Source organism: Solea senegalensis, linkage group LG10 (assembly GCF_019176455.1).
Source record: "Solea senegalensis isolate Sse05_10M linkage group LG10, IFAPA_SoseM_1, whole genome shotgun sequence".
Taxonomy (NCBI): domain Eukaryota; kingdom Metazoa; phylum Chordata; class Actinopteri; order Pleuronectiformes; family Soleidae; genus Solea; species Solea senegalensis.
In genome coordinates, this window is record NC_058030.1 from 5,698,272 (window position 1) to 5,710,636 (window position 12,365).

Here is a 12,365-nt window from a genome sequence, read left to right on the forward strand (position 1 = left end):
AAATGTGAAAAATAAAGTCATACTTTAGTATGTCGTCCAAAATGTGACAAAAAAGTCATAGGTTAGTATGTTGTCCAAAATTAGCCAAAAAAGTCATAGTATAGTAAGACGTCCAAGATTAGACAAAGAAGTCAGAAAAACATCACAGTATAGTATGTAATCCAAAATTAGACAAAAACATCATAGTAAAGTAGGTCTTCCAAAATTAGACAAAAAGTCACAGTATAGTAAGACATCCAAAATGAGACAAAAAAGTCATAGGTTAGTATGTCCTCTAAAATGTGACAAAAAAGTCATACTCTCGTATGTCGTCCAAAATGTATAGTAGTATAGTAGTATAGTATATTAAGACGTCCAAAATTAGATTAAAAAAAGTCACAAAAACGTCATACTATAGTATGTAATTCAAAATTAGACGAAAACATCATGGTAAAGTATGTCGTCCAAAATGTGACAAAAAAGTCACAGGTTAGTATGTCGTCTAAAATGTGACAAAAAAGTCATAGGTTAGTATGTCGTCTAAAATGTGACAAAAAAGTCATAGGTTAGTATGTTTTCCAAAATTAGACAAAAAAATCATAGTATAGTAAGACATCCAAAATGAGACAAAAAAGTCATAATGTGACATAAAAGTCATACTCTAGTATGTCGTCCAAAATGTATAGTAGTAGTAGTACACTAGTATAGTATATTAAGACGTCCAAAATTAGATTAAAAAAAGTCACAAAAACGTCGTACTACAGTATGTAATCCAAAATTAGACAAAAACATCATGGTAAAGTATGTCGTCCAAAATTAGACAAAAAAGTCATAGTAATAGTATGTCGTCCAAAATCAGACAAAAACGTCATAGTACAGTAAGATGTCCAAAATTAGACAAAAAAGTCATAGTATAGTAAGACGTCCAAAATAAGACAAAAATGTCATCGTATAGTAAGACGTCCAAAATGAGACAAAATAGTCATTGTATAGTATGTTGTCCAATATTAGACAAAAAGTCATATTATAGTAAGATGTCCAACATTAGACAAAAATCTTAGTTTAGTATATCGTCAAAATTAGACAAAAAAGTCATAATATATTATGTTGTCCAAAATTAGACAAAAAAGTCTTAATTTAGTATGTCGTCCAAAATGAGACAAAAAAGTCATAGTATAGTAAGATGTCCAAAATGAGACAAAAAGTCACACAGGAAGTGATTCAGCAATGTTGTGCTCAAAGTTAGTAGCCAGCAAACAGGTTGGAGTGTGACTGAAAAACACAAAGAAGAGCCAACGAAAAGCTTCATAAATGAATTCTACTGCTCGACAGTCGTTCAGCGGTTTTATAGGATAAAAGCTCCTTGACCCCACCCGCTCCTGCTCTGTTGTTGTACACACACAAACGCACCCTCGTTTACACGTTACAGCTTTAATATTAAAGATTAGATTAAATATCATTAACTTAAATCATGATCCATAAAAATAATCTTTTTTATGATAAATTAAATAAAAATTCTCATTAAAAAAAGACAACAATCACAGACCAACTCTCAAAATTTGTAGTTTTACTGGAAATATAATTGATTGAACAAATACATTTTCATACATATACATTTATTGGACATTGGACTTGTGTCCGTTTTTTTTTTTTTCCTATGCGTAACAAACAGCTTTGTTCTTCATTTACACTGTAAAAAAAACCAAAACTCTTAACTGTCACAGTTCACATATCAAGGCATGTCTGTGGTACCTTACTTCTCTGCTACACAACGATAAAACTTAGAAGAAACATCACCGTCTTCCCTCAACCAAAGCAGAAAAGATGATGATGATGGAGTCAAACTGTCCAGTTTCAGAGGGAAGCAACAGATATGTGACAAACAAAGTTTAAAAACAAACATTTGATTTAAATCCTTTTTTTCCCCTTTTCAGGTTTAGTTTTAATGAATTACAGGCTACTCTCTCTGATTTGATGGCAGAAAGAAGCAGAATTTGTAATCATTCCATATCTACGCGGGACTCTACGGACATTAAATTATTAGACTGTTGAAAGCTGACGAGTACCTCGACGTGTCTCTAAAGTGCATATAGATAGAAAAGTAATGGTTTCTTCTGGAGTCATCGCACTTCATTATTCATTCATTTTGTTTTCCTGCTCCAACGTTCAGACGCTTCACGTCTGCTTCTGCTGTACTGAGAGTCTCGCTTCAAACCTCGTCATCTTTTAGAATGTTTGATTTTTGCGCACATTTAATTAAGACTGCTATTTAACACCGTCACCATTAAGCTCAACGTCCTGTTGTCAGAAGTTAATTCATTAAACTGTGACACGACAATGTTTTGAAGCCTCCAGAATCGTGATTTGGTTGACGCCGTGTTGACGTTCAGAGGCGCCATGTGCAACCAGGCTCTATTGAAGCTGTCAATCACTCAGGTGCCATGTTTTATCATCTCGTTTCCTCTAAATAATTCAAATACAGTCTATGATAAATTAAATGATGTTACGCTTCAAAAATCATTTAATGACATTGACGACAGATTAAATTAGGCACCTAATTTGGCCTTCGAAGTTGTTAAAAAACTGAGGCAAAGCTTTGTTTTTCTCACATACATTATCTGCTCTGGACAGATGTTTTTTTTAACCTCAGGTTCAGGCTGTGTGAGGCAGAGACTTCCTCTTAATTCACACCAGATGCCAGATTTTAGCGATACTGTAGCCACTTAATCCACAACAACAAGGACCTTAGCAGTGATGTCACCATTTGCAGTGTCACTGACAGTTTCCAAAAAGGCTCTACAGGCAGTACAAGAGTAGCCATGAGCATTAATATCGAATTTTGAGGGTTAAATTTATTGTGGAGTCAAATCTATTCAAATCGATGACATGATTATCAGTGACGTTTCTCAGTCCTACAACGAGAACGGCTCTTTCAAACACACCTGATTCAAATGAATGGCTCGTTATCAGGTTTTGTAGAGCTCACTAATCAGCTGACCATTTGAATCAGGTGTGCTGGAGCAGGGCAACATGTTTTCACCCAGGACCAGTGTTTGGAAACACTGACATAAACTAACAACAAAAGTGAGTGGAGAGAATTGAAAAAGTGAGTTTTACATCCTTTCTTTCTTAAATTCTTAAATAATCATCTTAGTTATCAATTCATTCTTGTCTTTTAAATACACTTTCATTGGCAAATAACATATTTATCTCCTGATCCTTATCACTTATGATTTTACTGGCTATTTAAATGTTAACATTGATTTTAATGTCATTTTAATCATTCTGTGACTTTCTTCATGTAATATTATGCTTTTGAAAAACACTTTTGCCCTGCTACACAAATAAACTTGCCACATGGAGGCCACCGTAGTTCCCTGACTGTGCTCTGGTAGGAGCTGCACTCTGCAGTCTCACCAGTAGATGTCACTAATTCACACATACACACCTGACTTTTTAAAAAAAAATATTGGTGTGATTTGAGTGGTATCTGTGAGTGGAAGCTCATCATTAGCTGGTTTAGTGTCAACACGGTTTCAGACGGAACAGAGAAGTCACTTTTTTTTTTTTTACTTTGGCGTCGTCTGCATCAGTACTTCCTGTCACAAGTGGAAGTTGATTGGATTATGTGCTCGTTAAGGTCGTTTTGTTTTTCACATATTTAGTTGAACTTAATCGTCACTGCAGACATCAGGGTTTTTAAAGCAGAGTATGAACGCCTCAGAAAACGTTCCTTAGAACGTAATCCCTTGTTTTAAACCACTGAAAATGTATATATTTATATACAGAAAATGTTTGGCCCAAGAGAGAACATGTGAAAAACATTTGAAGTGAGCTCTTGTACATAAGGCACAAATTTGAATAGAGTCATAAATGTGACACTTTACTGGACAATAAGAACATGGTGATAATATGTTCTAAGTCATGTTTTAATATGTGGTTAGATACTGTTTCCCTATGGAAATAAGACGGTATTACCATAATAACACTTCCTTAAAACGATATTATTATATTATGACTGTACTGTCTTTAAGTTTCTGTAATTCCACACACCTGATTCATGTTCACACACAGCTAGTTAGCCTGCACTCATTCAAAATATTACATGCTATTTGCGTTCAAAACAGGTGTCAATAAATTAGCCAACTAGAGTTTTAAACAGTGCGTTGCATGTGTGTGAGCACACTTGTACATGCTGTATTAGTCTTTCTTTTGTCCGCTGTCAGAACGACAACAGTCGACAAATAGGTATTTTTCTACACATTTAATTGTCACGTAACTTGATGATGAATTATTGAAAATTAATTCATGTGTATGTTGTCCTACTCTCTGCGTTCTTCATTCGTTTTCATGTCCCTTGCTAATTTCATTCAACACTGAATCAAGGTCGTCTGTGTCATTTTCAGAGTCTGGCCCGTTAGAGACGAGTGTCTTGGACTTCATCCTCTGCCTCCTCTGGCAGAGACGAGATCTTGGTGGCCTGTGGAGGCGCCCTCTTGCTGGAGTTGAGGCGGTGGAGGTTTGGGAAGAGGTGGAGCCTGTCGGTGGGACTCATGGCCTGCTTCAGGTGACTGGTCTCATTCAGAAGTTTATGGATGGAGTCGTAGGTTTTCATGGAGCTGTTCTCGATCATCTGGACAGAACATGTGGGAGGCATTAGATCACATTGTGTCATTTTGTGACATCACATACAGCTCAAAAAAACACAGTCACATTCAGCTGTTTGACGGGATTATAAATGCGTCTAGTCCCCGCCCGCCCCTGCACTGCTGCTCTATGCTTCAGGATTGAATTGAACCGAGCAAACAATTATTGAAACAATTCAATCTGACACTCACCAAGAATGATTGACACTCGAGCAGCGGCTCTACTTTGTGTTCTGAGAGGATGACGGTGCAGTCGGAGAACGACTGCTTCAGCGTCTTCCTCAGGACCTTTAATGTTCTGCACACACACACACACACACACACAATTGTCATTTTGTCCCTTTGCCATTACTAACACATTAGTTTGGCCTTCCGTTTCAGTTAGCGCCAACATGAAAGAGCAGGCAGCCTGGCTTCAGGTTACACTTGATTGCTCATTATAGGCTTCATTTACCATCATGGCCTCCTCTCCTGCACATATGTTACACACACACACACACACACTCTCTCACATACAGGAGAGAATTACTGTAAGCACTCTAAGATTGTCACCATGTGCAGCAACAGGAACACAACACATGCTTGATTTGGATGACTGATGCTGGTCACTTTACAAAACACAAAGGAAACACACAAATACACATAAATGCACACAAATCCTGGACCACTTTCAGGTGTTTAACGTGATAGTTTGGGGTTTTAAAGTGTGGTTGTATGAGGTCAGTGCTGACTTGCACTGTGTCTGTACGATTACTCTGTGTAAAACACGTTTCCAGTGGGAACAAAGGGGAAACAAAATATTTTATCCACAACAAAAGGTTTGCATTATCAAACAATTCACCACTTCATCTTGTAAGATCACCTTTTCTGAATGGAAACTTAGCATTGTTACCCTCTCAGTCTTTCGCACCAACGTCCATAGAGAAAATCTGCATTTTAGCTCACCAGGACACAGGAACGAGGGGTTTTCTGTAGCTGTGTTTGGTAAGTTTGTGTCACCTAACTAAATCCGAACGCAGGACTTTTAACACTTCAGTCACAAACACACATGTTTGAACTTCCAATGGAGGCAACAACAGTTTAACAACCCCTGTGTGCTATAATGTAAAATTGCTAAATTTTCTCTATAGACTTTGGTGTGGGAGAATGAGCGGTTTCATCAGATGTTACTTGATTAAATAAGAATTAAAGTATGTGCTATCCTAAGCTTAATAATAATGGTTCTGGGTGGGATTTAATATAATTCAAATTTTAAAATAGGAGGTCACAAATAAGCCTGTAATATCTCTAAATATTTTCAGATGAACCCAAGCTTGAAAAGGTGAATAAAGTATCTTGGCATTAATACGTACATAGGGTCGAGGTAGGCGGAGGGTTCGTCCAGCAGCAGGATTCGAGCTTTGCTAAGGATGGAGCGTGCGAGACACAGCAGCTGTTTGTGTCCATTGCTTAACACGCTGCCTCCGTCCTCCAGCTGAAAGTCCAGCTTGTCTGGAAACTGCTCGATCACTGACTTGAGACCCACCTGAGGACACACACTCGAGGTCAGGCTCAGCATGCTTTACGTTTCAAATAAAATCCGATTGTAATTTTGCTGTAAACACACAACAGTAGAGTGGATAAAGAGTGTGTTAACCTATGAATAAAGTTAGTACCAGACACAAAACTAGCTCATGTCACACACTCAGGAAAAACAAGGAGTATATATCAGGCAATATGCAAGGTAAATCGTCTTTTTGCTGGCAGTTTCCTTAAAAAGTGAATAAATGTTGTGCCTCAGGACACTCCAAACAGTTGGGGACAAGCAAACGAGAAAAGATTTTACAGGATCACCGAAGATCCGAATCTCATCAAACTGGACAGAACAGACTTTAAGAGCCAAATAAAGGTAAAATGGATGCTCACCTCGTCCACCACCCTCCACAGCTCCTCGTCGCTGTAACGACCATGTGGGTCCAGGTTCATCCGGAAAGTTCCACTCAAAATGAAAACTTTCTGTTCAGTAAAGACAAGACAGACATTCACATTCATGATCTACAGAGCGTGTATGAAGAGTGTTAAAGACTTGTCAAAAATGACATGAAATAAATAAATAGAACCAGTTATGTTTTTAAAAGTGCAGTTAATACGACTGAAATGACTGCTTCACTATGTAAAAAAAATATCATTTGCATAAATATCTGTCCACTTCCTCTGTACTTCTACAGTTTGAAACCTTTATGAAAAGCAGCCTGACAGTTGCAGATGTACCTGGGGCACAACACCAAAGGCCTTCCTCCAAGTGTGCAGGGACACTGAGGACCACGAAACACCATCAATGGAGATCTCTCCTTCAGTGGAGGCGAGACGCAGCAGTGCGGAGAACAGACTGCTCTTTCCTGAACCTGTTCGACCCAGCAGACCCACCTGCACACACACACACACACACACACACACAACAAAAATATTTTATTTGTATCTTGTGGTCTTAACATTACAAAATGCTTCGAGTTCTCCCCTTTCAGCTACAGCCTTATGGCAACAATTATCCTGCTGGTCAGGAGGCCATTGAGCAGCTAATGAGACGAGGCTAGATGTGTATAGACAGGAATCCTTATGCTGAACTCATTCAGTCATGTTCAGTATATCTATGAACAGGTTAGATTTGATGGACATTTGGATAATAATCCACTTTTAATGACATATAATATTGTTTGCACCTTGTCCCCAGAAAATATATAAAAAACTTTATATCCTGTGGAACTATAACCTTTAAAAATGTCCGTTACATTCAAGCCACTTCCACATGGGTTCAGGACGTAAGCTCTTTTTCTCTGCTTTCTGGTAGTTTTTCAACTTTCTAGAGCAGTCTACATTACATGTCATTTAGCAGACGTTTTTATCCAAAGCGACTTACAATAAGTGTATTTCAACATTTGGGTACAAACAAGAGCTAGAACTAAGTAAGTGCTTGGAGTAAACAGTCTAGGAGTTATGGTAATGAGAAGTGCGCATGCCAAATCCTGTCAGCGACGATGGTAACAGAAGGGAAACAACAGGCAAACTTTTGCAAAATACTTGACTTGAATATAATGATTTTTGTGGTTTTCACTAGCTACTATAAGTATTTTTCAAAACTGCTTCAAACATGTGAACTCATACTGTATTTCACCTTGCTATGACCTCTCTACGACTCTATATCACCTTGCAATGACCCTTTAATTGCCGGATCCCTCTTGGGACAAAAAAGGGCTTTGATGTTTGAAAATGCAATAACGTGCCGTTAACAGGCATCACTCTGCCAAACTTCATCAAAATCTGACCACACAAGCCCCCCCTCCCCTGCCGCCTCCCTACATGCCCATCACCCAGCACTTACACTCTGCCCTCCGTCCACAGAGAAGGAGATGTTGCCAAGGACAGCGCGTCCAGCCTCTGTGTATTTGACAGTGAGGTCGTGGACGTCCATCTGGCCCCGGTTGGGCCAGTAGTCATGAGCGTGAGGGTTGTCGATGACGAGGTCGGGGCCTCCTTTACCACTAGATTTAGGCGGCCGTGGCTCTTCTGACGGCAGGTCGATGAATTTGAAGACTCGTTCAACTGAACGCATCTGAGTGGAGGAGACGGAGAGAGAGAGAGAGAGAGAGATAGCTGTGTTTAATAAGTGTAAAGTCGACTCTGTTACACATCAAGAATCTTCGATTTCACCAAACAAACAAGCTATTTTAAAGTTGGCTACAACTGTAGATTACAACTACTCATGGGGCTTAAGGATAAAATTACCACCACTTACTGTTACAAGTAGTGACTTTTTATGTATCATTTAACATTTTCTTAACTTAAAAATTAACAAAAATAATTCTATTCTCTAAGTTTCACAGTTCTATTGTAAATTAAATTTTTCATTACCCCAGAATGAGCCTTTTATATTTATATCAGGAGCCAAGTCAGGAGGCCGCAATTGTGGACCACCATGTTATCACAGTAGCCCACAATGGGCAAACTAAACCCTTTTTTTCAGTTTTGACATTAACTGAAAGCTATATAGGTTCTTTAACACATGTGGAAGTGAAGAGTGAGATGAGCGATATTCAGCTGCAACATTCAACTTTACTAAATGTTGCTAAATTTCACACAAATTTCAGCTATTTTAAAACAAAATGACAAATCTGAAATATACAAGTAAAAACTGTCTGACCTGATTATAAGTTGACATGTTTCTGGGGACCCGTTTCATTAACAAGTTAACTACTTTTCCAACACAGAATATGTATCTTTTTATTCAGCTCACTTTTCAGTCACTAAAAAATAGTACCAAATCTGTGTGTGTGTGTGTGTGTGCTGAACAAAATGTCCTGCACTGTGATAAGTTCTGTCAACTCCATTAACAAACACTTTCTGGAAAACACCCACTGATAGATAGAACCAGGTGTCATAGAGCCCAACACAGTCTCTGTCCTGCTGAGGTACTGAGGTACAGTATGTGCAGTTTCACCCTTTTCGTCCTCTTATTTTCACCCTCTACAGTTACATGTGCGTGTGCTTAGTGTCAGCCATCCAACCTCCACAACTCAGGTCTTGAACTGCATGTGAACTTACGGTGCGGAGTTAGTAATGAATGGTGTAAATGGAGTGGTGTGGGAATTGTTGGGGAGGTTGAAACAGCAGATGGACAGAAACATTGTGGACTAGGAGCGTAGATCCTGTTGCAGGCACAGGTGGCAAAAAACCCTCTGTAATGTGATTGAACGCTTAATTGAACACTCTTGACTGGTCATTGGCTGTGTGGTATTTTAATGCATGTCAGGTCTTACTACCCTGATGTGAGCTATGATAAATCTGTGTGTGTGTGTGTGTGTGTGTGTGTGCAAGACCATACCAGTCCATCGACAGTGATGCTGGTGATGACAGCCCATTGGAAAGTCCCGAGGATGAGCATGGCCAGGGCCACGATGATGCCAATCTCACCTGGTTTGTCCTCTGCAGAGTGAACACAAGCACACTCTGAGTCATTGCTACAGTCCAAAAAAAACAAAAAAAACAAACATGTTTCCCTTGATGTTAGAGCAGCACTCGGGTGCTGCAGCTCTACTACTGGCTCTATTGGAAACTAATGAGCTGTGAAATGACCCTTTAATCTGCTTTCAACATAAACACAGGGTATGACGCAACACTGCGGTGTGTGTGTTCATGTATGTGTACTTGTGCTTCCCCATTCATTTAACTAAACAAACACATGCTTCCTTTTGTACATGACATTTTATCCGGTGACATTCCGACAGTTTTGATGATTCTTTCGCAGACAAACTGTTCTGTTGTGATCCTGATATCTGACTCGACACACTGTAACACACAGATAAGGCCGAGGCTTCTTTACTCGACAGGCTTGGTGGAAATAACGAGGTGTTTACTAACTAACTTAGAGGAATTTCAATATGTCCCTACTCACGTTTCTGTGCAACTCTAGTCCATTCGTGAGTACTATTATTTATTCTCTCGTCCAGGAATGCGACGAATTGTCTGTCTGATATTCACACGGTGGCTCACAGTTTTAAAAAAGGAGCGAAAGGATTTTGTTTTGCTCAGTCAGTGATGCAAACCAGCAGCCATTTTGTTTTAAGTTGCTCTCTTGCAATAATTCCCAATAGCCTGATGCCTTTGGGTTTTCAGTGCTTTGAAGTTAGTAAAAGTTTGTGATCTGTTAAGTCCAAGAATCACTGCCCTGATGATCAGCTGACATCAAACCACCATGATACTACCTCAGCTGGCATTCTGGGAAAAAATGCAATCACACACACACATCTACTACAGCTGGTGGGCAACAAGTGCATTCTGTGCCTGCATGAAAATAACCTATTTTCCTAACCAGCAGGTGGCAGTAGTCTATGTAGTAATTAGTAGTAAAGAAGAAATCAGAAGTTTTTTGCAATTTTAGCATGGATGGACAGAATGACATAGTTGTATTTGTGCACTAAAGGTTCAAATTAAATGCACAACTTATTAAAGAAGTACATGAGCTCCTTATCTTGCTCCTTCTTGGTGTAGACTCAATTGCTTGCTTTGTCATTTCTGTGTCTCTTCTCGTCTTTTGATTGACGGATGCCCACGTTGACTAAACATACTGAAATGTCTGGAAAGCCGATGGCAGGGCTTCTGACGAAGCCGACAAGGGCCAAAGGTTTTTCAGCCCACACGCACCAGCCTGATGAGGGCTATTGACAATAATCAACTGTTCGACTGTAAGGGCAGTGCGTGCTGGTCTTTAAAGGAGAAGGTAGAAATGAAGTGCTGTTTCTGCTCTTGATCACGGTTCATGCATGTCTTCTTAACTTCGTCTACTAACTGTTGCCTTTCAAAAGATATAAGAATAAATTCTACAAAGGTATTTTACAATATTTTCCTCATAGTCCTTCAGAAGCCCTACAGATATACTTGCCCTTTCACTTGCTACTGGAATTCAGCCTTTGTCCAAACAAACAGACCTCCATACGTGTACCCTCAGTCATGCCAGTACTCACGGTTTGTTCCCACTGCAATGAAAGCAGCCGCGCTGAAAAACAGGACGAAGATCATGTCACAGCGAAACAGGAACCACCGCAGCGTTGCGAGGTAGTGGAACCAGGTTGCTGTGTGAGTGTTCAGTGCTTTGTGGAAGAGCATTTCAAAGTAGGTCTGGCGCCCAAATGCCCGAATGGTCCATAAGCCCTTCAGGGAGATGATGAGGTGGGAAAAGATGGGGCTACGAGCTGTAGAGGAGGAGGAGAGAGGGATCATCTTTAGAGACAGTGATGTTGAAATCGGTTTCATGCAGTATTTTGCTCACAGCAAAGCTAGTAATGTTGGCTCAACCAAAATAAACGACTGAAGTGAAGAAAGAACAAGTGAACACAAGGGGCTCAGATTAGAGCTAATGAGACAAATGAACAGAAGTAAAAGAGGAATTGTGTTTTGGTACAAAGACATTTTTTTTGCTGCTTGGACAGACATTGTGCGTCAGAGAGAGGAGGGAAATTAGACAAAACTATTTTGAGTGGTTTTGCCAAATTAATGGTAGGACTGGACAACAGATGAGGCATGAGAGCAAATTGAGGGTGGATGATGAAAAATGGTCAGGGGACTGAAGCGTAATGATTATACATTTTCAGGGTACAGAGATGACTTCCACTGGCAGCAAATATTCATTTACATGAACTCAGTAGGTACTTTAAAAGCAAAGAGCAAAGTAATCACAAGTAGCAGCCAACCTACACTAATACTTTCTGATTGAAGTTGATGAAGGCTGAAAATGAACACTAGTTTCACATAAACAATGTGATTAGTTGAGAAACTAAGGGGTGGAGTGGCTCAGTGGTTAAGGCCAGTACCCTGTGTGTGAAAGACATCATGGTCACAATGGTCACAAGTTCGACTCCACCCCTGGCTGACTGTACTCATACCCATTCTAAGTCGCTTTGGATAAAAGCGTCTGCTAAATGACATGTAATGTAATCAATGAGGACAGATAAAATAAAAGATTGAGACGTTTTCTACCAAATCTACCCTGATCAGTTTAAATAAGGCAAAGAAACATTTAACCGGTTATTATTAAAATGTGATCAAATTTGCTACAAAAATGATAATTTAATTAACTAATCATGAAATTTCATATGGTGATTTATTAATAAATGAGCAAACAGATTAGTTAATAAAACAGTTGTCTAACATATTTAACAAAATAAGTAAAGGAATAATGAGAAAAAATCAGATTCACCTTGATGAAAA

The 12,365-nt window shown here is 39.2% G+C and overlaps 1 protein-coding gene across 1 annotated transcript in view; it reads right to left on the reverse strand.

The window, feature by feature from the left end:
- Positions 1 to 1,529: 1,529 nt before the first annotated feature.
- The window catches only part of cftr (CF transmembrane conductance regulator), a 33,160-nt gene continuing 22,324 nt past the window's right edge, over positions 1,530 to 12,365 (reverse strand). Inside the window, exons 20-27 of the mRNA XM_044036801.1 lie at positions 11,123 to 11,350; positions 9,484 to 9,584; positions 7,984 to 8,214; positions 6,876 to 7,031; positions 6,531 to 6,620; positions 5,978 to 6,150; positions 4,818 to 4,923; positions 1,530 to 4,612 (exon numbers count right to left, since the gene is read on the reverse strand). Coding sequence (XP_043892736.1) covers positions 4,397 to 4,612; positions 4,818 to 4,923; positions 5,978 to 6,150; positions 6,531 to 6,620; positions 6,876 to 7,031; positions 7,984 to 8,214; positions 9,484 to 9,584; positions 11,123 to 11,350 — 1,301 coding nt within the window. The 3' untranslated portion in view covers positions 1,530 to 4,396. The remainder of the gene's footprint in view (positions 4,613 to 4,817; positions 4,924 to 5,977; positions 6,151 to 6,530; positions 6,621 to 6,875; positions 7,032 to 7,983; positions 8,215 to 9,483; positions 9,585 to 11,122; positions 11,351 to 12,365) is intronic.